A 26,108-nucleotide genomic window follows, 5' to 3' on the forward strand; every position below is an offset into this window, starting at 1 on the left:
AAGACTGGGACCAATGTGCTTGTTCGCCAATGTGGTTGGGAGAGTTTAAACTAAATTGGCAGAGAAATGGGCACCAGCACATAGATGTAGAAATAAGGTGCATTGCAAAATGAATGTTGGTTGATACTAGAGAAGGAAGTACTAGTATAGCAGACTACGGACAATGAAAAGACAGGTTTACAATCCATGTGTATTAAATGCACAAAGTGTGGCAAATAAGGTTGCTGAGCCTCAAGCACAAATAGCCATGTGGGAATACAACGTACTGGCAAGAACAGAAATGTGGCTTAAAAATGACAAGCACTGGATGCTTACTGTTCAACGATACAAAGTGTTCAGGAAACGAAAGAAGAATGGGCGGTGGGAGGCAGTACTGATTCGTGGAAGACATTGTAGTGTTGGAAATAGAGGATGTCCATGAGGGGGCAGGAACAGAATTTGAGACGTAAAAAGGGTATTATCATGCTATTGGGGGTATTCTTAATGCCTCCAAATAGTGAGAGAGAGGTAGAGCAGCAGATCACCATGCCCTAGTTAGCACAGGATTCAGCTCATGTGTTGCTGAACCAACCCATCACTTCATGACTTAGTTATCTCTGGGATCGACTATTCCAACTTACTCCTGACTGGTCTCCTAAATTCCATAAACCTGAGGCCATCCAAAACTCTGCTGCCCATGTCTTAACTTGCAAGAAGTCCCATTCACCTATCTTTCCCCTGCCCACATCCACCTGTCACCTTAAACATTATTCCTTCCACCACTGACACACAGTGGCAGCGCTCTGTACCACATCAAGATGCACCGCAGTTACTCTCCAAGCTTCCTGCAAATGGACCTTCCAAACCCACAACCTGTACCTGTAGCTGAGGCATAGAGTTTAAGAGCAGGGATGTTATGCTGAAATTGTATAAAATGTTGGTCTGGCCACAGCCAGAGTATTGTGTGTAGTTCAAGAATCACATTATAGGAGAGATGTTATAGCACTGGAAAGTTAGCAGAGGAGATTTACGAGGATGCTGCCTGGGCTGAAGAGATTTAAATATGAAAAGAGATTGGATAGAGTGGGGTGGTTTTCCTTAGAGCAGAGAAAACTGAGGGGGGAACATGATAGAGATTTATGAAATTATGAGGGCCATATGAGGGACATAGATTGAGTAGTCAGGAAGAAACCGTTTCCCTTGATGGAAGGATTAATAATGAGGGGGCACGGATTTAAGGTAAGGGCAGGAGGTTTAGAGTGGAGGAAACATTTTTCACCCAAAACGTGGTAGGAGTATCAGTGGTGGAGACAGAGACTCTCATAACTCTTTAGATATGCACTTACTATAAGAGCATAAAAGGTGATTGGTCAAATGCTGGAAAATGGAATAGAATACTGCAGTGGTTTTTTCGACCTGTGCAAACACGATGGGCGAAAGGCCTTTTCCATGTTGTAGATCTCTTGACCTCAAAATCCAGGAGATTGTCACTCAGAGCTCAGTGTATTTAAATCTATATCCAGAACTATGTCACTCAGAACTCAGTGTGTTTAAATCTATATCCAGGAGAATGTCACTCAGAGCTCCGTGTGTTTAAATCTATATCCAGGAGAATGTGACTCAGAGCTCAGTGTGTTTAAATCTATATCCAGGAGAATGTGACTCAGAGCTCAGTGTGTTTAAATCTATATCCAGGAGAATGTCACTCAGAGCTCAGTGTGTTTAAATCTATATCCAGGAGAATGTCACTCAGAGCTCAGTGTGTTTAAATCTATATCCAGGAGAATGTCACTCAGAGCTCCGTGTGTTTAAATCTATATCCAGGAGAATGTGACTCAGAGCTCAGTGTGTTTAAATCTATATCCAGGAGAATGTGACTCAGAGCTCAGTGTGTTAAAATCTATATCCAGGAGAATGTCACTCAGAGCTCAGTGTGTTTAAATCTATATCCAAGCGCTTGTCACTCAGAGCTCAGTGTGTTTAAATCTATATCCAGGAGAATGTGACTCAGAGCTCAGTGTGTTTAAATCTATATCCAGGAGAATGTCACTCAGAACTCAGTATGTTTAACTCTCTATCCAGGAGAATGTGACTCAGAGCTCAGTGTGTTTAACTCTATATGTTACTCTACTTGTAAACTCACTCCCAGTGAGTTCTCCCAGTGAGACAGAGAAGACAGCCAGGAGTGAGACAGCAAAGAGTGAGTTTGTGAATTTTAATCGAGGTGGGAATTGAATTGAATTAAATTGAATCAGTAAGGCAGCTCCTTTTAAATTTCAGGTGTTTAAATTAATTTAAATTAAGCTAGTATTGTGCAGTGTAGGTTAACAAGGGCTGCCCCACCCACTCACATAACTGGTTGGCAGTTAAGTGTCAGTCACTTTAATCTACTTTGATCTAAAAGCAGGTGGGGGAGGGGAGTCAATTCAGGACAGTTTAAAAAGAGCCACTTGTAAACTCACTCCCAGTGAGTTCTCCCAGTGAGACAGAGCCAGAAGTGAGACAGCTAAGAGTGAGTTTGTGAATTCGAAGCTAGGTGGGGAGGAAGTGCGTTTTATCCCTGGTAAGTGACTGGTAAGTAGTGTTTCTGTTTTTCTGTTTCTTTTCATTGGTATATTTATTTATTTTTTTGCTCATTGTTTATTTATTTAGTTACATTTTTTGGGGGGGAAATTGAAATTGTTCAAGTTAACCGAAGGTTTAAGACATGGCAGGAGATCTCAGACCCGTGTCATGCTCCTCGTGTGCGATGTGGGAGCTCAGGGACACGTCCACTGTCCTTGGCTCCTTCACGTGCAAGAAGTGTGTCCAGTTGCAGCTCCTGTTAGACCGCTTGACGGCTCTGGAGCTGTGGATGGACTCACTTTGGAGCATCCGCGATGCTGAGGACATCGTGGATAGCACGTTTAGCGAGTTGGTCACACAGCAGGTGAAAGGTACTGAGGGAGATAGTAAATGGGTGACCAAAAGACAGAGCAAGAGTAGGAAGGCAGTGCAGGTGTCCTCTGCGATCATCTCCCTGCAAAACAGATATACCGCTTTGGATACTGTTGAGGGAGATGGCTCACCAGGGGAAGGCAGCAGCAGCCAGGTTCATGGCACCGTGGCTGGCTCTGCTGCGCAGCTGGGCAGGAAGAAGAATGGCAGGGCTATAGTGATAGGGGACTCAATTGTAAGGGGAATAGACAGGCGGTTCTGCGGACGCAATCGAGACTCCAGGATGGTATGTTGCCTCCCTGGTGCAAGAGTCAAGGATGTCTCGGAGCGGCTGCAGGACATTCTGGGGGGGGGAGAGTGAACAGCCAGCTGTTGTGGTGCACATAGGCACCAACGATATAGGTAAAAAATGGGACGAGGTCCTACAAGCTGAATTTAGGGAGCTAGGAGTTAAACTAAAAAGTAGGACCTCAAAGGTAGTAATCTCAGGATTGCTACCAGTGCCACGAGCTAGTCAGAGTAGGAATGTCAGGATAGAGAGGATGAATACGTGGCTCGAGAGATGGTGCAAGAGGGAGGGATTCAAATTCCTGGGACATTGGAACCGGTTCTGGGGGAGGTGGGACCAGTACAAACCGGACGATCTGCACCTGGGCAGGACTGGAACCGATGTCCTAGGGGGGGTGTTTGCTAGAGCTGTTGGGGAGAGTTGAAACTAATGTGGCAGGGGGATGGGAACCGATGCAGGAAGTTGGAAGGTAGTAAAACAGGGACAGAAATAAAAGGCAGTAAGGGGGAAAGTGTAAGGCAGAGAACCCATAGTCAAAAATCAAAAAGGGCGACAGTACAAGGTACAGTGACTGAGGGGAGCTCAGTGAATAGGACCAGGAAAACTAAAAGAAATAAAACGGGATGTGAAAACATTAATGGTAAGCGACGCGGCAGGTTGTTACAGGAAGATGTGGGTTCGACGACAAGGAAAATTAGGAGAAAGGTTAAGAGGAAATATAACTTAGGAGAGGTTACTGATCGAGGTGTTAAGATTAAGAACAGAGGTAAAAAAGCCAACATAAGTGTACTTTACCTGAATGCTCGTAGTATTCGGAATAAGGTAAATGAGTTGATGGCGCAAATCATCGTGAATGACTATGATTTAGTGGCCATTACTGAAACATGGTTAAAGGATGGTCACGACTGGGAGTTAAATATCCGAGGGTATCAAACTTTTCGGAAGGACAGAGTGGATGGTAAGGGAGGTGGTGTAGCTCTGTTATTTAAGGATGACATCCGGGCAACAGTAAGGGATGACATCGGTGCTATGGAGGATAAGGTTGAATCCATTTGGGTGGAAATCAGGAATAGTAAGGCAAAAAAGTCACTGATAGGAGTAATCTATAGGCCACCAAATAGTAACATGATGGTGGGGCAGGTAATAAACAAAGAAATAACAGATGCATGTAGAAATGGTACAGCAGTTATCATGGGGGATTTTAATCTACATGTTGATTGGTTTAACCAGGTCGGTCAAGGCAGCCTTGAGGAGGAGTTTATAGAATGTATCCGCGATAGTTTCCTCGAACAGTATGTAATGGAACCTACGAGGGAACAAGCGGTCCTAGATCTGGTCCTGTGTAATGAGACAGGATTGATTCAGGATCTCATAGTTAGGGATCCTCTCGGAAGGAGCGATCACAATATGGTGGAATTTAAAATACAGATGGAGGGTGAGAAGGTAAAATCAAGCACTAGTATTTTGTGCTTAAACAAAGGAGATTACAATGGGATGAGAGAAGAACTAGCTAAGGTAGACTGGGAGCAAAGACTTTATGGTGAAACAGTTGAGGAACAGTGGAGAACCTTCCAAGTAATTTTTCACAGTGCCCAGCAAAGGTTTATACCAACAAAAAGGAAGGACGGTAAAAAGAGGGAAAACCGACCGTGGATATCTAAGGAAATAAGGGAGAGTATCAAATTGAAGGAAAAAACATACAAAGTAGCAAAGATCAGTGGGAGACTAGAGGACTGGGAAATCTTTAGGGGGCAACAGAAAGCTACTAAAAAAGCTATAAAGAAGAGTAAAATAGATTATGAGAGTAAACTTGCTCAGAATATAAAAACAGATAGTAAAAGTTTCTACAAATACATAAAACAAAAAAGAGTGGCTAAGGTAAATATTGGTCCTTTAGAGGATGAGAAGGGAGATTTAATAATGGGAGATGAGGAAATGGCTGAGGAACTGAACAGGTTTTTTGGGTCGGTCTTCACAGTGGAAGACACAAATAACATGCCAGTGACTGATGGAAATGAGGCTATGACAGGTGAGGACCTTGAGAGGATTGATATCACCAAGGAGGTAGTGATGGGCAAGCTAATGGGGCTAAAGGTAGACAAGTCTCCTGGATCGGATGGAATGCATCCCAGAGTGCTAAAAGAGATGGCTAGGGAAATTGCAAATGCACTAGTGATAATTTACCAAAATTCACTAGACTCTGGGTGGTCCCGGTGGATTGGAAATGAGCAAACGTGACACCACTGTTTAAAAAAGGAGGTAGGCAGAAAGCGGGTAATTATAGGCCAGTGAGCTTAACTTCGGTAGTAGGGAAGATGCTGGAATCTATCATCAAGGAAGAAATAGCGAGGCATCTGGATGGAAATTGTCCCATTGGACAGATGCAGCATGGGTTCATAAAGGGCAGGTCGTGCCTAACTAATTTAGTGGAATTTTTTGAGGACATTAACAGTGCGGTAGATAACGGGGAGCCAATGGATGTGGTATATCTGGATTTCCAGAAAGCCTTTGACAAGGTGCCGCACAAAAGGTTGTTGCATAAGATAAAGATGCATGGCATTAAGGGGAAAGTAGTAGCATGGATAAAGGATTGGTTAATTAATAGAAAGCAAAGAGTGGGGATTAATGGGTGTTTCTCTGGTTGGCAATCAGTAGCTAGTGGTGTCCCTCAGGGATCAGTGTTGGGCCCACAACTGTGCACAATTTACATAGATGATTTGGAGTTGGGGACCAAGTTTGCAGACGACACTAAGATAAGTGGTAAAGCAAAAAGTGCAGAGGATACTGGAAGTCTGCAGAGGGATTTGGATAGGCTAAGTGAATGGGCTAGATTCTGGCAGATGGAATACAATGTTGACAAATGTGAGGTTATCCATTTTGGTAGTAATAACAGCAAAAGGGATTATTATTTAAATGATAAAATATTAAAACATGCTGCTGTGCAGAGAGACTTGGGTGTGCTAGTGCATGAGTCGCAGAAAGTTGGTTTTCAGGTGCAATAGGTGATTAAGAAGGCAAATGGAATTTTGTCCTTCATTGCTAGAGGGATGGAGTTTAAGACTAGGGAGGTTCTGCTGCAATTGTATAAGGTGTTAGTGAGGCCACACCTGGAGTATTGTGTTCAGTTTTGGTCTCTTTACTTGAGAAAGGACGTACTGGCACTGGAGGGTGTGCAGAGGAGATTCCCTAGGTTAATCCCAGAGCTGAAGGGGTTGGATTACGAGGAGAGGTTGAGTAGACTGGGTCTGTACTCGTTGGTATTTAGAAGGATGAGGGGGATCTTATAGAAACATATAAGATTATGAAGGGAATAGATAGGATAGATGCGGGCAGGTTGTTTCCACTGCCGGGTGAAAGCAGAACTAGGGGGCATAGCCTCAAAATAAGGGGAAGTAGATTTAGGACTGAGTTTAGGAGGAACTTCTTCACCCAAAGGGTTGTGAATCTATGGAATTCCTTGCCCTGTGAAGCAGTAGAGGCTCCTTCATTAAATTTTTTAAAGATAAAGATAGATAGTTTTTTTGAAGAATAAAGGGATTAAGGGTTATGGAGTTTGGGCCGGATAGTGGAGCTGAGTCCACAAAAGATCAGCCATGATCTCATTGAATGGTGGAGCAGGCTCGAGGGGCCAGATGGCCTACTCCTGCTCCTAGTTCTTATGTTCTTATATCCAGGAGAATGTGACTCAGAGCTCAGCGTGTTTAAATCTATATCCAGGGGAATGTGACTCATAGCTCAGTGTGTTTAAATCTATATCCAGGAGAATGTGACCCAGAGCCCAGTGTGTTTAAATCTATATCCAGGAGAATGTCACTCAGATCTCAGTGTGTTTAACTCTATATCCAGGAGAATGTGACTCAGAGCTCAGTGTGTTTAACTCTATATCCAGGAGAATGTCACTCAGAGCTCAGTGTGTTTAAATCTATATCCAGGAGAATGTGACTCAGAGCTCAGCGTGTTTAAATCTATATCCAGGGGAATGTGACTCATAGCTCAGTGTGTTTAAATCTATATCCAGGAGAATGTGACCCAGAGCCCAGTGTGTTTAAATCTATATCCAGGAGAATGTGACTCAGAGCTCAGTGTGTTAAAATCTATATCCAGGAGAATGTCACTCAGAGCTCAGTGTGTTTAAATCTATATCCAGGAGATTGTCACTCAGAGTTCAGTGTGTTTGAATTTATATCCAGGAGAATGTCACTCAGAGCTCAGTGTGTTTAAATCTATATCCAGGAGAATGTGACTCAGAGCTCAGTGTGTTTAAATCTATATCCAGGAGAATGTCACTCAGAGCTCAGTGTGTTTAAATCTATATCCAGGAGAATGTCACTCAGATCTCAGTGTGTTTAACTCTATATCCAGGAGAATGTCACTCAGAGCTCAGTGTGTTTAACTCTATATCCAGGAGAATGTCACTCAGAGCTCAGTGTGTTTAACTCTATATCCAGGAGAATGTCACTCAGAGCTCAGTGTGTTTAAATCTATACCCAGGAGAATGTGACTCAGAGCTGAGTGTGTTTAAAGCTATATCCAGGAGAATGTCACTCAGAGCTCAGTGTGTTTAAATCTATATCCAGGAGAATGTGACTCAGAGCTCAGTGTGTTTAAATCTATATCCAGGAGAATGTGACTCAGAGCTCAGTATGTTTAAATCTATATCCAGGAGAATGTGACTCAGAGTTCAGTGTGTTTAAATCTATATCCAGGAGAATGTGACTCAGAGTTCAGTGTGTTTAAATATATATCCAGGCGCTTGTCACTCAGAGCTCAGTGTGTTTAAAGCTATATCCAGGAGAATGTGACTCAGAGCTCAGTATGTTTAAATCTATATCCAGGAGAATGTGACTCAGAGTTCAGTGTGTTTAAATATATATCCAGGCGCTTGTCACTCAGAGCTCAGTGTGTTTAAAGCTATATCCAGGAGAATGTCACTCAGAGCTCAGTGTGTTTAAAGCTATATCGAGGAGAATGTCACTCAGAGCTCAGTGTGTTTAAATCTATATCCAGTAGAATGTGACTCAGAGCTCAGTGTGTTTAAATCTATATCCAAGAGAATGTGACTCAGAGCTCAGTGTGTTTAAATCTATATCCAGGCGCTTGTCACTCAGAGCTCAGTGTGTTTAAATCTATATCCAGGAGAATGTGACTCAGAGTTCAGTGTGTTTAAATCTATATCCAGGCGATTGTCACACAGAGCTCAGTGTGTTTAAATCTATATCCAGTAGAATGTGACTCAGAGCTCAGTGTGTTTAAATCTATATCCAAGAGAATGTGACTCAGAGCTCAGTGTGTTTAAATCTATATCCAGGCGCTTGTCACTCAGAGCTCAGTGTGTTTAAATCTATATCCAGGAGAATGTGACTCAGAGTTCAGTGTGTTTAAATCTATATCCAGGCGATTGTCACACAGAGCTCAGTGTGTTTAAATCACAAATCCAGGAGAATGTGACCCAGAGCCCAGTGTGTTTAAATCTATATCCAGGAGATTGTCACTCAGAGCTGAGTGTGTTTAATGCTATATCCAGGTGAATGTCACTCAGAGCTCAGTGTGTTTAAACCATACCCAGGAGAATATCACTCAGAGCTCAATGTGTTTAAATCTATATCCAGGAGAATGTCATTCGGAGCTTAGTGTGTTTAATTCTACATTCAGGATACTGTCGCTCAGAGTTCAGTGTGTTAAATCTATATAGATGAGAATGACACTCCGAGCTCAGTGACATATCTAAAGACATGTTAATGTCAAGTACAAATTAATTAATTCTATAAAGAAGATAAATAACTCTCAGTGCGCAGTATGATTCCAGCCCTGATCCCCTTGCAGCCATGTCTCTGTGATGCCACAACATCGTACCGGCCAATTTCAATGTACACTCCAAGCTTATTTACCTGTTTCATATACTGCGCGCATTTAGGTACAACACCCTCAGTCTTGCATCGACCACGCTCCTTCTCATTGTTGTCCCCTTACCTACTGTGCCTGAAGTTAGATTTCTGCTTTCCATAATCTCCGTTCTAGTACTTGTTCTGGAAAATTACTAACTTCTCCTGAGCCCTCAGCCCCTTTAACCAGTTTAAAGTTCTCGTCATTAACCTTCTCCTTTTACTTTGATTTTCTAACTTTCCATACACCTGAACCCTCCCCCACACTATTTAGTTTAAAACCCATCAACAGCCCTAGTAATGCAATTCATCGGGTCTCTGGTCCCAGCATGATTCAGGTGAAGACCGTCCCAACGCAACAGTTCCCTCCTTCCACAGTACTGGTGCCAATGCCCTACGAATTCAAACCCATTTCTCCCACATCAACCTTTGAACCACACAAATGTGACTCACGATCTGCGTATGGAATACTGTCCACATTCCTGGATGAATGAATGCAGTTGCAACACTTAAGAAGCTCAACAGCATCCAGAACAAAGCAGCCTGCTTGATCAGCACCCCATCTTCCACCTTAAACATGCACTCCCCTCACGACCAGTGGCAGCCGTGTGTACCATCTACAAGATGCACTGCAGCAGCTCACCAACGCTCCTTTGGGAGCATCTTCCAAACTCATGACCGCCACCAACTAAAAGTACAACCATCTGCAAATTCCCCTGCAAGTCACTCACGGTCCTGAATTGGAAATATATTGCCATTTCTTCACTGCAGTTGGGTCAAAATCCTGGAACTCCCTCCCTAACAGCACTGTGGGTGTACCTACACCACGTGAATAGCAGTAGCTCAAGAAGGCAGGTTATCACCACATTCCAAAGAACAATTAGGAATGAACAATAAATGGTGACTTAGCCAGCATTCCCAGGTCCCACAAACAAAATAAAATAAAATATATAGGTGCAGTGTCTCAAAATCAGCAACCTCCGAGCAGTGGAGGATTTCAGATCTTGGCAAGTTTCAGGTTGGGTTGAGGCAAGTCGGGTTGGGTGGGGTCAAGAACCGCTCAGGTACTCCAGCACACAAGCAATGAAGTGGAAAATAGGCCTCCGCCGCACCATGCTAATGTAACTCCTATCACGATTTTACTCAATTAAGATGGTTGCATGGCACATTCTAAAAATGTATTTTCCACACATATATCCAATATATATGTATAAAATATATCTATAATACAGAAAGTAATGTCACTGAGAGGATAGTGAGTTTATATCCATATAGGAGAGAATATCAGTCAGACCTAAGCGCATATTTAAAACTATCAGTTTATTCAATGTTTTAAATCAAAGCATATCACTCAGTCTCAGAAATAGATGGCGCGATTCAGAGGACTCAAGTTTAAGTCCATTGAGCGGCACATTTAGCGGGGTTTTTCTCAGCAGCCCGGTGCCTGGCGCGGAGCCCAATTTGGGGTTCGCGTGTGTTTCATCCGTTGCACCCGGATCTGCACTAGGCAAACGGAGTCGCTGAATCGCGCCCGATATTTCCACCAGAGCTCCATTTGTTTAAATCGATATATGGAAGAAAAATATTCAATGCGTTTAACTCTGTCTACAAGACAATGTCACTCAGAGTTCAGTAAGTTTAAATCAATGAAGGTGAAGGTTACTCATAATCCACTGTGCTTAAATCTATATACAGGAGAATGTCACTCCAAGATGGGTGTTTTTTGTATTTATATATACGACAATGTGAACTTAGTGAGTTTGAATCTCTCGCAAGAGGATTTGATACAGGAATAGGGATGTGTTACTGCAATCGTAGAGGGCATTGGCGAGGCCACACACTGGAGTATTATGTACAGTTTTGGTGTCCTTATCTGAGGAAGGATGTTCTTGCCATGGAGCAAGTGCAGCGAAGGTTTACCAGGCTGATTCCTGGGATGGCGGGACTGTCATATGAGGAAATACTAAATCGGTTAGGATTATATTCATTGTAGTTTAGAAGAGTGAGAGGGGATCTCATAGAGACTTATAAAATTCTAACAGGATTAGACAGGGTAGATTCAGAAAGAATGTTCCTGATGGTGCGGGCGTCCAGAACTAGGGGGTCATATGTTGAGGACAAGGGGTAAACATTTTAGAACTGAGGTGAGGAGAAATTTCAACACCCAGAGAGCAGTGAATCTGTGGAATTCACTACCACAGAAAGTAGTTGAGACAAAAACGTTGTGTAATTTCAAGATGGAATTAAATGTAGCTCTTGAGGCTAAAGGGACCAAGGGATATGGGGGCAGGCGGGATCAGGGTATTGAACTTGATGATCAGCCATGATCATAACGAACAGCGGAACAGGCTTGAAAACAATGTCACTTTAGAGCTCGGTGGGCAGGATCTTTTGGATGGCAGTGTTCCCCTACCGGTCATCCAAAGAGTTGGCAGGAACGCATCCTCGAAGATTGCAGGGAAGCGTTAATTGGATGGAATGGGGATTTCCATTGATTGGCTGGATGCTACTGTGTCCTAGCAGTGCCAGCGGCAGCAGTGATCAGGACTGGTACTGGTTGAGACTTAAATCATCAGATCAGTCATGATTCTCATTGAAACGCAGAGCACACTCCATGGGCCGAATGTCCAGCTTCTGCTCCTATGCCTTATGGTCTTATAAAAGAGGTGTCACTTGGTGTATTACAATCAATATAGAGGAGAATGTCACTCAGTGCTCTGTATGGTTGAATGAAAATGTAGGATTTGTCACTTTGAATTCAGTCTGTTTAAACCTACGCACTGAGGACTGTCACCCAGAGTTCAGTGTCTTTAAATCTATGCACAAAAGAATGTCATTCGGTTTTCAGTTATTAATATCTGTATAGAGGAGAATGTCACTCTGTGCTCAGTGTATTCATCCATTGTTTGGAAGACTGAAATCTTTTAATTATACATGAAAATCCTATGTATATAATTATAGCAAACGTTTAATTGTCCTTTGGCCGTCTATGTTTTCGTTTCCAAGTTTTGTTCTGTAATTTATTTGATCTCTGGAACTAATAATTTTCAGGATGTTGCATATTAAGCAAGACCCACACATTTCTTACAATTTGTGACATGCTCATCTTTGTAATGTTAAAAGCTAATTATTGCAAGCTGAATTGATGTGCTGTGTTTTGATATAATGAGGGGGAGAAACTGTTTCCACTGTCTGAAGGTAATTTGTAAAAATTATTTCACAGGATGCCGACTTTGCTGGCTAGGCCAGCCTCAATTGCCTGTTCCTGACTGTCCTTCAGAAGATGGTGGTGAGATGTCTTCTTGAACTGCTGCAGTCCATGAGGTGTAGGGACACCCACAGTGCTGTTAGGGGGGATTCTAGGATTTTGACCCAGTGGCAGTGAAGGTGATATATTTCCAAGTCAGGGTGGTGAGTGGCTTAGAGGGGAACCTCCGAGTGTTTGTGCTCCTGCATTTTTGCTGCCCTTGTCCTTCTAGGCGATGGAGGTTGTGGGTTTTTCTTTTAAATCCGAGAGCACTGATCGAAGATGGTTGACAACAGAGTCTGAGGTGACATGAGGATTTTTTAGAAATGCAGTTTATGATTTGGAATACACCCACTCAAAGGATGGTTTAGGCGAATCCAATTGTAACTTTCAAAAGGGGAACTGGGGAAAAAATACTTTTAAGCAGAGAACACGGAAAAACCTTTTCAAAGAGCCAGCTCAGACAAGGTGGGCTATGCTTTGGGATTCAGTAACATTATCCTATCCGTGTCAATGACACTTTACCGGTATAGAAGTGATGGCTATTTAGTCTTTACCAATTGAATGACTAGGGTCAGTTTCTGACCGACAAAACAAATTGTTATTGGTGATTTGCTATTTGAAGTGAGATATGGGTTTTGCTTTTCAGCAGATGCTTTGAGTACAACTAAATCTGTACATTGTGTCCTGCTACACTGACTTATGGAGGAGGGATGAACTTAGAATTTTATTTCACTGTGTTTTAGGCTAATTGTGTTCATTAATCATAATCGGCTTATACAAGGGGAGCGCGCGATGAATAAAGCACAGACAACTGACTTCTTCTTACACTGCTTACAAGAAAGGAACAACCAATCTTGTCCTCACCCACCCCTCATCATGGCTGTGAGAAAAGATATGAGAAGAATTGTTGGGCGAGTGATTACCAGTATCATGTGTCCTGTCGAGATGTCCATGTTGGACTGAACCGGCTCCTCACACCAGGAAGAGGTGCTGCTCCGGGTGGATGGGCTGGGCTGTGGGCCGTCACTGAACTGAGAGGAGACGCTGTTGACACGGGAGGCGTGAGCAGGTTCCGGGCGATCAGATGTCTTGACAGCCATTCGCTGGCGACAAAGCTCCTGGATTAGAGGGAGAGAAAAAGGAACAAGTTGGAAGTAATCCAAAGTTGTTAACAACAGCCGCAGGGCAAGTGGGCAGGGTGTGGGGGTGGGCGGTAGAATTCTGGCTGTGCTTTCAAGTTAGGCTTGATTGGGTTTGTGCGTGGAAGGGAACTAAGACGTGGCCTTCAATCTGCAGCTTTCACTCCCAGTCCCAATTCCAGTGGTTGCCACTTTGTAAAATATTCAGCAAGTGTTTGCATGCCAAGAAAATCAAACCAACTTTACTCATTTCCTGACTGGTCATTGTTACAGAATACAAACTGAAAACAGAAAGTGCTGAAAAATACCAGGCTGGGTAAGGCAGGGTCTGTAGACAGAAAATGAGTTAATGTTTCAGGTCGATAACCTTTCACTCTAGATCACAGGCCTGAAACACTGGGCTAGATATTGGATCGCCCTCTGTTTTCGGGCACGGGCAACTAACACAGCCAGCCTCACATACCTCTCAGTGCTTCCATGTACCTCCAAATATTCAGCTATGATGGCTACATCACCCAAATAAATTAAGCTGGGTTCCCTGCCGAGTCGCGAAATTCCGGATACGGAGGAGAATTCCACGTTGAGCACAAAACAGCAACTATTCCATTCCGATGCTTCGGTCCTCTGTCAGCAGCAGCCAACACGTCCCATGATAGCGGGAGGGTGCAAGTGGGTTATTTGAACCCATTTGCCTCTGAATAACAGGCAGGACACCGAATTCTCCATGTCCTCTTGCACCGGCCCTCTTGGCCGGGATTAACGTGGGCGTGGATTGGTGCAAATATTTTCCAGCGTGGCACTGACGCGGTGAACCTCGTGTTGGGCCATGGGGGTAAGTATTTTACGTATATGCCCCCAATGTCCATCGGAGGACCACTCCCCACCCCCCCCCACAATGCAAATTCTGCTCACCCCATCAGACATCTCTATATCAGAGACCCCACATATCAGAGACCCCCATCAGTCACCCATGCCTGGAAGCTAAAGAGTAGTCCAGGAAGAAAAAGTGAAAAATCATTGCTTTTTCACTTACCAGTCCCTTACACCTGCTGCTTCAGACTGAAGTGTAGAAAGAAGCAGCTGTTACTTCATAGAAAGGATCACAGGGCTTTAAACCCCCTCAGATCCTTTGATCTGCGAGGCTGCTATTCACTTTCAAAGTAATAATAATAATATTCTTTATTAGTGTCACATGTAGGCTTACATTAACACTGCAATGAAGCTACTGTGAAAATGCCTGAGTCGCCACACTCCGACGCCTGTTCATACACTGAGGAAGAATTCAGAATGTCCAATTCACTTAACAAGCACGTCTTTCGGGACTTGTGGTAGGAAACCAGACCACCCAGAGGAAACCCATGCAGACATGGGGAGAACGTGCAGACTCCGCATGGACAGTGACCCAAGCCGGGAATCAAACCAGGGTCCCTGGGTGCTGTGAACGTAACCACAATATTTAGAAACATCTAGGAGATAAGTGCATTCACTTCCTCTTTTTCTCAGCAGAAAGCACTCAACCTCTTTTGATGTGGTCAGGATCTGTCAATCGTAGCTAGATGTTTACAAACATTAGAACATAGAACATAGAACAATACAGCGCAGTACAGGCCCTTCGGCCCACGTTGTTGCCACGATGTCGTGGTTAGGTTCATAGCAGGGTACTTGTGATGCATTCAAACGTGAAGGGAAAGGAAAATAAACAATCCAGGCAAATGGCTGTCTGGAAGCTATTACCCTGTCAATTATAGTCTTCTAAAAACGATTTATCTTTCAAAGTGAATAGAGTGCAGAGGTCTTGGATGGTTCCCAGGCTGGAAGAGATTGCAGCAAGAGGGAGGACCATGGACAAATTTGTAAATAAGGAAGAGAATTATAAAATCAAGGCAATAGCGGACTAGAAACAAACGTAGGTTAGCAAGCACAAGGTGTTGCGCAAATGCAACTTGGCGCAAGTTAGTATTCAGATAATTGAGTTTTGGATGAGCTCAAGCATCCAAAGGAACAACATGGGATGTCTCCAAGAGGGTAATAGGATAATCGAGGCTGGAGTAGATAAGGCAGAAATCAAGGTTTCTAGCAGAATGATAGGCGAACACAGGGTCCCGACAGGCGATGTTAACAATTTTCACTCTTAGAATTGACTGCTTTATATCTTCCAGGAGGCTAAATTAGCTCTAAATACATTATTCTGCAGGTTGCTTTTCCTTCCACCTTCACTGCATCTAAGCTCTTCACACTGCTTTGACTCACTCTTCCCAAGGAACTTCTGTGATGACCCATTTGCTGGGAAAGATCTCTATTTTATTTAGGTGTGATGTCCCCACATGCGCCATGTGGAACTAGTGCAATTCCAATGCATGCCAGCGCGTGATATAATGGGGTCGGGATCAGCACTGTAGAGCCTGAAACGCAGGAGCTGCATATAAGCACTCCACTCCTACATACCCTCACCCCAGCCAAGAAGATGGAACTGGTTGCGCTGGAGCACACCCATCCCATTGGTGGGTCAGCTGGGGCCAAATAATACGTCAGGGGGTGGGGGGGGAAGCAACCATACGACCCGTGGCACGAGGTTCCCAGTGGGTAATCAACGGCATGCGCAGCCACATGGCTGCCTTGCAGTCTGCATCAATGGTGGTCTGTGCCCACCCACCCTGACACCACCCCCACCTCCTAGCTGGCCCCGCTACTCCCTCCGGCCCTCGCAGACGCCCCTCACCCTGGCCAGCAGCACCATAGCGCTGTTGGACACTGTTTGCACCCCCTCCTGCACCCTCAGCAGCCATGGCGCCAGTTTCCCTATTTCAAATACCACAAGTGAATCTCGACGTCGGTAATTCCTTCTGGCGGAGGCGGAGAATCGCTGGAGGCCGGAGAAGGCTGGGGTGGGCCCGTTAATAATATGCCAACGCCTTTACTGTACAATTTGCATGTCCCACCGGCATGCGGCATAGAACACATTCATGCCGCTGTTGAGGGACCAGCGCATGGCATTCTCTTTGATACCCGGCGCTGGCCACAATCTGTGGCTGATGCGCGATTTTTCATCCCATCGAATTTCCTGATTCAGGCATCGCTGGATGGAGAATCCTGCCCTGTCTGTATTAACCAGTCGGAAAGAGCAGAGAACAGAACCAAAATGGGTAAGAGAATATGGATTGGACTCGACACATTGCTGCTGTTTCAGTGTTGTCAAACTCCTCCAGGCTGTTTAAAGGAGGTCAGAGAAGGGGGTCTCTGGGATTCCGTGCCATCTGGATGGTTGTGACCAGGGTGAGAGGGCGTTTGTAGACATGGGCTTTGTTGGAGTTGACTCTGTTTGGGGATGGCGGATGGAACACAGCTACTGGTGAATGTGGCGCCGCGGCCAAAACAATTGAGTGGAAAGTGAGAGATTCGAATGACTTGAAATTACACATGGGGTCCCACATTTGTTCAGGAAGTAATATGAGTGTTTGTAATCATGTGAGGTGTATCTTTGTTGTGTTATCGATGTCTGGTGAAATTTACCTTTTTGTTTAAAATACCCATTGTTTATTAATTAATATTTGAATTATATAGATTTTAGATGGTTTGTTGCAATAAATGTTTAAAAAGTAAAATCATGGCCACCGGTTTTCTTTCTGTAGAAGAAGGATTTTCTCGGTCTCTACAGGGATCATAACAAATTGGGGTTCGTCTGGAATCTCAAAATGCCGGGACAGGAAAACTGGTACATTGGAATTTTCCAGTATTTAAATCATTAAAAATGTCACATTTACTTTGCTGTGTACAATGGACCTTTAGTTCTCAGACCTTTCGGGAGAGAACGGATTTATCTGGTGGTGCCTTGGAACAATTAATGAAAGTTAAGTTGAAGGCTCTGGCAGAGGATTAGGAATTAACTTGAATCCAGGATCTAGGAAAGCAGAGGCTGTTGAAGCAAATGACTCAATTCGCAAAAGTTGAATCAGATAAGCGGGAATGAAGTTAGAAGGAGGGGGAATTCTCCAGTCGTTGCGATTCAATTTTCCCACTGGCAGCACAGCCCTGCCAGTGAGTTTCCCGGTGGCGTGGGGTGGTTACAGTGGGAAATTCAAATTCCATTGCCAATCACGGGAAAATAGAATCCCGCCGCCAGCGTGTGGCTGGGAAATACGCGGTTGGGGCAGCGGAGAATCCCGCCCATCGAATCTGAGAATTAGAGTGACATAAGTTAAATCTTGAATTTGACCGGGAAATACGAACACCTGAATTAGAATTGGAAAACTGAATTATCAGCGTTTTGTGCATTTGAAGTGTAAGGTGAGTGTGGCACAGATCCGAAACCCCGTCCTTTCCATTTGGTAAAGTGTATTTGCTTGGCAACTAAATCTAGTGAGGAAAGTGAGAAATGTACATTGGGCGGAATTCTCTCATCACGCAGCAGTGTGTTCACGCCGTCGTAAACGCTGTTGCGTTTTACGACGGCGTGAACGGGCCGCTCCCAGGACTAATTCTGGCCCCTACAGGGGGCCAGCACGGCGCTGGAGCGGTTAATGCCGCTCCAACTGCCGAACCCGGCATGATCTGGGCGCCGCGGGATCTGCGCATGCGCAGTGGCCTCCTTCAACGCGCCGGCCCCAACGCAACATGGCGCAGGGCTACAGGGGCCAGCGTGTAGGAAATGAGTCCCCCGGCCAGAGAGGCCGGCCCGCCGATCAGTGGGCCCCGATCGCGGGCCAGGCCGCATCGGAGGCCCACCCAAGGGTCGGAGTCCCCCTCTTCCCCCCCCCCCCCCCCCGCCACAAAACTGAAATGGTATAAAGAAGATTGGACATGCTCCTGTGGAGGGATTTCAGAGGAAACACTTTGGAGGTGTACCCATGTCTTTCAGAAGAACAATGAGCAGACGTTGACAAAGTAAATGCTGCTGCTCTCAATGCCTATGAGTTAGTATCGGAAGCCCAGATAGGAATTTCAATAGAAAACAGTAAAATCTTTGTGAAATTTGCCAGAGAGAAGGAAATGGCATTTGATAGGTGGTATAGAACGATGAAGGTTGAACAAGACTTTAAGAATCTTCTGGTAGTGATTCTGGTAGAAAGTTCTTTTAAAAAAACGTTCACGTTGGTCCCACCTAAATGAATGTAAAATTCATAACAATTCTTCAGAGAAAGGGCAGATGGTTGTGAACTGACAAACACGGATATTACTAAGTGCCCCCAGCTTTGCAACTCACAGAGAAACTGGAGAGGCTAGGGGATTGATAGCGGAAAGGAATAAGGGCCTGAATTTTCCAGCCCTCATTCCCCGCTGTGGCGGGCCCAGCGAGCCATTGAAATCTCCATTCACATCGGCAAGCCCGGAACATTCCGTCGGCGGGAGGGGCTGGAAAATTCTGGCCATGGTTCTGGTGAGGAAGAACATTGGGGGGAAAATATCGGCACTCCCAACGGCACTCCTCGGGTTAGTGAAAAAGAATGTCCGGAGAATAAGTTTGATTTAAGGAAACCAACTTGTCTATTTTGGTCATCAAAAAGGACACATAAAGGCTGAGTGTTGGAGTTGGAAAGTAAATCTGTAGCACTAGTCCCATTGTACAGTGTTCTTCCAGAATATACTGTCTTAATAGGTTAAACCTGTGGTGATATACATCACTGTAAGTACACAAAGTGTTAATGTACATACACTACACACTAGAGGGAACACCAGAGACATGACACACAGACAGTCAACCAATAGGTCAGTAAGATAGGACACAACCAATGGGCATTCACGATACACACAGAGGTGACACTACCACAGGGAGGCATTACACCAACCCATATATAAGGACACTGCACACATGATCTTCCTCTGTCCAGTGGAGACTCTCAGTGAGCACAGACACAGGGTTGATTGAAACACATCACTCCCACCATGTGGATTGTAGCAGACTGGTTAGTCAGTCTGAGTAGCTATAGCAGGATTAACAGTAGCGTCGAATCCAAGTAGGAGAATTGTTAATAGTTCAATAAACGTGTTGAAGCTACCTCCAAGTCTGAACCTTCCTTTGTCAGAGTGCACATCAAGGAAGTAGCTTATGCTACATCAAGAGCATAACAAAACAAAACTTATGACAACCAGATAGGTTTTCCTGTGTTTATTGATCGAGCAAACCAGGGTGCAGGAAATTATAAACATTTACTTTGAGAGTGAAGTGTCCCAAATTTTGTCTGGTTAGGCAGACAGGTTGATTGTTATCCTCAAAGATACAGGAGCAACACCATCACAGATGGTGGCAGGTAACATGAAGTTCTATACAAGGAGTTCACTTTGCAGCAGGTTAATTTAAAATGTGACCGCATCACTGGTTTTGTTACTGTGGGAGTTGTTCCTAATTTACCTTCAGAAGGGGTGGATTTCTTATTGAGAAATGACTTGACTATTGATGAGGTATTACTGTCTCCAGTAGTTTTGGGAAAGCATGTTGAAGCTACAAAAACTGAGGTTTCACAGTCAAATATGAGTGACTTGGAAAAATCAAGTGGATAAAACTTAGTCTGGTGTTAACACTATATAAGTGCACTTGAATGCAAGTTGGAACTTCAGAGAGAGGAAATGACAACTTTTACCAAAATGGAATTGGACAAAGCTGGGGTTCATTGGAATATGGAGAATCATAGAATCATAGAATTTACAGTGCAGAAGGAGGCCATTCGGCCCATCGAGTCTGCACCGGCCCTTGGAAAGAGCATTCCACTTAAGAGAAACTTGATGTTACTGGAAGAATTTGTGAACTGAATGAATAAGATTATCAAATTCCTTTGAACATCTATATAACCTCACTGAGGTTCCTAAAGCTGCGAAATGATGACTTTGTCCGGCAGGAAAAATGAACTGCTTTCACAAGAAGTGGAATTAATCAGGTCAGTCACAATCTTTTTGAAGGTCAGAGCAGGCTCGATGGGCCAAATGGCCTACTTCGGATCCAATTTCCTATGTTCTTAAAAGGAGGCAGTGCTATCCATGCTTCTCCTGGAAAAAATGTTTGTTTGTGGAAGATAATTTAAAGTTCCACATGATCCTGCATTTAAACAGGATGGGATGAATCAAATGTTCATCACAACAATTCAAATGATTGGTTGGCTGATATCTGTTCATTTAAAAAAGCTGCAAACAGGGAAACAAATGGAGATTGGGAGCGCAATTCAGCGATCCCGTTGTCTGGGCGCAACAGGTGAATCTTGCGCGAGCCCCAAATTGGGCTTCACGCCAGGTGACGGGCCAATCCCGAGTCACCTGATTCGCTCCGCCTTTGCTGGGCGAGTTCCAGTTCTAAATATTTAAATTAAACTAACTTTGCCCCAGACTCAATGGCCGTGTCTGGGAGACCTCGCCAAGGCACCGTTTACTACTGGTAGTGTGGACCAGCTGTAAGGGCACGTGGAGAGGTCTCTCAGGCTATTAGTGACCTCTGGGTGGATGGGGACAGGGCAGGATGGCACCCTGGCACTCCCTCTGGCACCTGGGCACCTTATCACTGCCAGCCTGACAGAGAGGGTGCCTGGTTGGCAATGCCAGGGGTCAGGTCTGGGGGCGCCTTGCCAGTGATGGGGAGGTGAGGGTGGTGAGGGGATTTCCCGGGGGCCTCCCCAAGGTTGGAAGGGGATTGGGGGGTGGGGTCAAAAAAGCAGGGGGTGGGGGCACCTGAATTTTTTTTTTGGGGGGGGGGGAGGGGGAGATCGGGACTGCTGGACAAATGGCGCCAGGATCTGCGCGAAGCCTTTGCTCGCCAGCAGGGAATCCCGTGCAGCCTTGGTGCAAAGAAACTCCCAGATGCAAAAACAAAGCCGGCAAACTGCTGTTGGCTAGCAGGATGTTTATCGGCACTGCGGCCGCTGAGAAATACCCTGCTGAATGCGCCAGTCAGCGGATTTTAACCTCAGTCCAGTCTGCTGAATTGCACTCCAGGTGTTAAAACCTGAGTGGAGTACATAAAAATATACATTGAAAATAGGAGCAGGAGGAGACCATTTAATCCTTCAATCCTGCTCCGCCATTCATTATGATCGTGGATGATCATGGAGTTCAATACTCTGACCCCCACCTTCCCCCATATCCCTTGATCTCTTTAGCCCCAAGAACTATATATAATTCCTTCTTAAAATTACACAACATTTTTGCCTCAACTGCTTTCTGTGGTAGCGAATTCCACAGATTCACCATTCTCTGGGTGAAGAAATTTCTGCTCACCTCAGTCCTAAAAGGTTTATCCATTATCCTCAAACTATGACCCCCCTAGTTCTGGACTCCCCCACCATCGGGAACATTCTTTCTGAATCTACCCTGTCTAATCCTGTTCGAATTTTATAGGTTTTGATGAGATCCCCTCTCACTCTTCTAAACTCAAGTGAATATAATCCTAACCGATTTTGTCTCTCCTCATATGACAGTCCCGCCATCCCAGGAATCAGCCTGGTAAACCTTCGCTACATTCACTCCATAGCAAGAACATCCTTCCTCAGATAAGGACACCAAAACTGCACACAATGCTCCAGGTGTGGCCTCACCAATGTCCTATACGATTGCAGTAAGATATCTCTATTCCTATACTCAAATCCTTTCACTGTGAAGGTCAACATACCATTTGCCTTCTTTAATGTCTGCTGTGTGTTATTCCTTGTGTCTGAATAAGGTTTGTAGTCTTACAGTTGAAGTAGATGCTTTATTTGTGTGAGTTCATTCTCTCTCCAGCGCTTATATTATGTTACATCTGAGCTGCCTGTCTGTGTCCTGCTCACCAGCTGCCGTTCCTGTGAAGAGTCTCCCTGACTTCCTGTCTGTCTGTATTTATACATCTCCCGTGCTCCCTCTAGTGTCTGCTTAGTTGTATTGCATTTCCATTGACCCCTTGTGTATATACACAGATATGCAGATCACTACATCTCCCCTTTTTTCTTTTACATATTTTCTGTACAGTGTAAAAGAAAATTGTACAAAACAGTTAGATTAATTATGATATGTATATCTGTACAAGTGGTGATGATTTTGGTTATTATACAAAGCCAATTAATATTTATGAGTCCAATCTTAATCAAAATATTTGAGTCCAAACTTTATGAATTTGTCCGGCTGAGTTTTTCTTTCTGTTGTTGGCGTGGTGATATTGATATTGTAACTTCTTTGTGAATGTCGTCAGTGTTCTTGTGTTTTAAGTAACCAACAAGTCATCACGCGGTGTTTGAACGGTCGAACCACCGATATTGAGTGACGTGGACTTTTTTCTGTGCTTGTGATGTCGATTTAGTGTGTCATCTGCCTTGAAAGCTGTTGTGCTTGTTTGTTCTGGAGCAAATGTGAATTTGTGAGATTTGTTGCCATGCCATAGTATGTTTGTATTCTTGTCATTGTTTTGGAGTGTGCTGTTGCATTGTCCTTCATGTGCAGAGTTGTGCCATGCTGTACAGGTCGTTGTTTCATTGTTGTTGTTTCCTTCTTAGTTGTTTTCGTTGTCGTTCTTGTTGTTTTTGTCGTGCTTGTTGTTGCTGTCTTTGTTATGCTTCTTGTTGTTGTTTTTGTTGTTGTTCTTGTTGTTGTTTTTGTTGTTGTGCTTGCAGTTTTTTGTTGTTGTTATTGTTCTTGTTTCTGTTGAGCTTCTTGTGGTTTTTGTTGTTCTTGTTGCTGTTGTGCTTCTTGTGGTTTTTGTTGTTCTTGTTGCGCTCAATGACTGTTCCATGTGGATAATTTGAGTGATTCTCAAAGTTATTGGTGTCAGTGTCCTTTGTGGTATCTGATGTTTCATTGAGCGTTTCTTCTTGAGGATTGTAAGAATGATCTGATGTTGCATTGATCTTGGTGACATCAGTCCTTTGTGGTGGATTTGATTCCTCTTCTTTGCTTCCTTGGCACTCCTCTTCTGGAGTCATTTCTGGTTCACTTGAATCATCATTGATTTCTTGGTGCTCCTCTTCTGAAGTCATTTCTGGTTCATTTGAATCATCTTTGGTTTCTTGGTGCTCCTCTTCTGGAGTCAAAATCTTCAAGATTTCATTTTCTTGTGGGTAGTTTACGGTAGATGAGGTTTCAATTGACGTGGTCTCACTGGACTCATGAGTAGCTCTACTCTCGATTGTTGAGTGCTTCTGTACAGACGAGCTGAGATCTGTCAGTCTCGCTGTTATCTTGCACATCTTGTATGTTGATTGTGATCACATTGTCACTTGTCTCACATACAGTGGGTAGATTTACATTGTCTTCTTGTTGTTCCCGTGAGCTTGGTAGACTTTCATAGTCTGCTCCTGGTTGCTCAGATATGGTGGGTAGACATTCATGGTCTTGATCATGCATGGCGTTCACAATGGAGTATTTAGTTGCTTCCATTTTGGAGTCTGTCAACAAGCTCTCGGTGGAGGCCTGTGTCGCTATCTCTGTGGAGTCTTTCATCGTTCTCTGTGTGGAGTCGTGCAATGTTCTCTCTGTGGAGTCGACCTGTGCTCTCTCAACGGAGTCGGTCAGTACACTCTGTGTGGCATCGTTTTCTTCTTGGGTATTTGACAGGTTGCTGTCATCCAATGTATCGACGATCTGCCATTACATCATGGAATTGATTTCAGCTACCGTGAGTAGAGTCATGTTGAGCTTTGCAACCATGTTGCTGATGCTATGATTAGCATATCCGAATAAGTCAGCCATGTCTGAGTAGTATTTTTCGATAAACAAATCATCTTCTTTGCTTTCGGATTTGTCATTGTGCTCTTCAATTTACGAGGTGCAAACTGCTTGTTCCAGGGTGCTGCATAAGTTATTTTCAACTACTGGTAGAAGTTCAGGCAATGTTGTGCCTTTTGAGGTAGAATTTTTTGGTTTTGTGCCTTTAAGAGTCTTGTTTGTGATTTTCGGGCATTTCCTCTTTAAGTGGGCGTGGTCTGAGTCTTCAGACGTCATGAAGCTTGTGACGTAAAGCGTAGGAATCGATTGCGCATGCGCAAATTGATTTTCCTTTAGTGTGCGCTTTTTCGTAAACCGTGCATGCGCAGATCTACCTTTGAATTGTGCGCTCTTTTTGACCAACTGCGCATGCAGTCGTCGAACAGTGCGGTCTTTTCGTTCAACTGCGTATGCACGTTCTGCGCCCAAAACCAATTGGGCATGCGCAGAACGATCTGAATCGAAAACGTCGTTTTTCAATTGCGCATGCGCGGCTGTGGTTTCCTGCGCATGTGCAGACCCAGATTTGCGTCTTTTGTTCCCCGGGGACTTCAAAATGTGCTGAGACGCCATTTTACTGTGGATTTCGGCGTTTTTTCTTGGTAAAAAGTTAATGTTACTTTTTTCTTTTGATCTGCACTTTTCAATCGCGATTTCCAGCGTTAAACCTTTCTGTTCTGGTAATGATTGTTGGAGTTTCGCATCACTCATTCCCTGTGCAATTTGGGCTCCAAGCATTGAATGTCTTAAGGCAGCATTGTTACTGGTGTTACAGTGATCTTCAGATTTTTTGCATATTACTTCTAATTTGGTGTTGTCTTCACCTTTCAAGTATTTAAAGCCATTATGTATTTCTCTAGCTTCATGTCCTGCTAGGAGCAGTGCTATTTTAATTTCTTCTGAGGCCGTTCTCAAATCATTAGCTATGATATATATTTCAAACATTTGTTTAAAACTTTTCCATCTATGACTTAAATTACCGGTTGTTTTCAGCTGCGGTGGAGTTCCAACGAGTTTCATTGAATTAGCGAAGTCTCCCCACGTCGAATGTCCGGTACGAGTTTTCTTGTCATTTCGATCTTTGTGTCTGCATCTTGTGCAATCTTCCAGTAAGCGTTCTGAAGTCTCCTGGTACCATGTGTTATTCCTTGTGTCTGAATAAAGCTCATAAGTCTTACAGTTGAAGTAGATGCTTTATTTGTATGAGTTCGTTCTCTCTCCAGCGCTTATACTATGTTACATCTGAGCTGCCTGTCTGTGTCCTGCCCACTAGCTGCCGTTCCTGTGAAGAGTCTCCCTGACTTCCTGTCTGTCTGTATTTATACATCTCCCGTGCTCCCTCTCGTGATTGCTTAGTTGTATTGCATTTCCATTGACCCCTTGTGTACATACACAGATATGCAGGTCACTACATGCTGTACCTGCGTGCTTTCTTTCAGGGAATGATGCATGAGGCCACCAAGGTCTCGCTGAGTATCAACCTATCTCGATTTACACTCATTCAAGTAATAATCTGCCTTCCTAATTTTGCTATCAAAGCAGATAACTTCACATTAATCGACATTATACTGTATCTGCCATGCATATGCCCACTCACTTAGCCTGTCCAAATGCCGCTGAAGCATCTCTGCATCCTCCTCACAGCTCACCCTCCCACCCAAATTTGTACCATTTGAACTCCATGATCATCCACAATCACAAATTTGCAAATTATTAATATATAATGTGAACAGTTGGGGTCCTAGTACAGGTCCCTGTGGTACTCCACTAATAATAATAATATTTATTGTCACAAGTAGGCTTACATTAACACTGCAATGAAGCTACTGTGAAAAGCCCCGAGTCACCACATTCTGGCGCCTGTTCGGGGAGGCCGGTACGGGAATTGTACCCGCGCTGCTGGCATTGTTCTGCATTATAAGCCAGCTGTTTAGCCCACTGTGCTAAACCAGCCCCATCTCAGGGAGAATGTGCAGACTCCA

The 26,108-nt window shown here is 44.1% G+C and overlaps 1 protein-coding gene across 2 annotated transcripts in view; it reads right to left on the bottom strand.

The window, feature by feature from the left end:
• Positions 1 to 26,108, bottom strand: part of ptprn2 (protein tyrosine phosphatase receptor type N2) — a 1,583,832-nt gene that overhangs the window by 162,022 nt on the left and 1,395,702 nt on the right. For both annotated transcript variants that reach the window (XM_072508225.1, XM_072508226.1), the window contains exon 14: positions 13,261 to 13,455. In XM_072508225.1, the coding sequence (XP_072364326.1) occupies positions 13,261 to 13,455 (195 nt within the window). The remainder of the gene's footprint in view (positions 1 to 13,260; positions 13,456 to 26,108) is intronic.

Source organism: Scyliorhinus torazame, chromosome 6, assembly GCF_047496885.1.
Source record: "Scyliorhinus torazame isolate Kashiwa2021f chromosome 6, sScyTor2.1, whole genome shotgun sequence".
In the NCBI taxonomy this organism is placed as follows: Eukaryota; Metazoa; Chordata; class Chondrichthyes; order Carcharhiniformes; family Scyliorhinidae; genus Scyliorhinus; species Scyliorhinus torazame.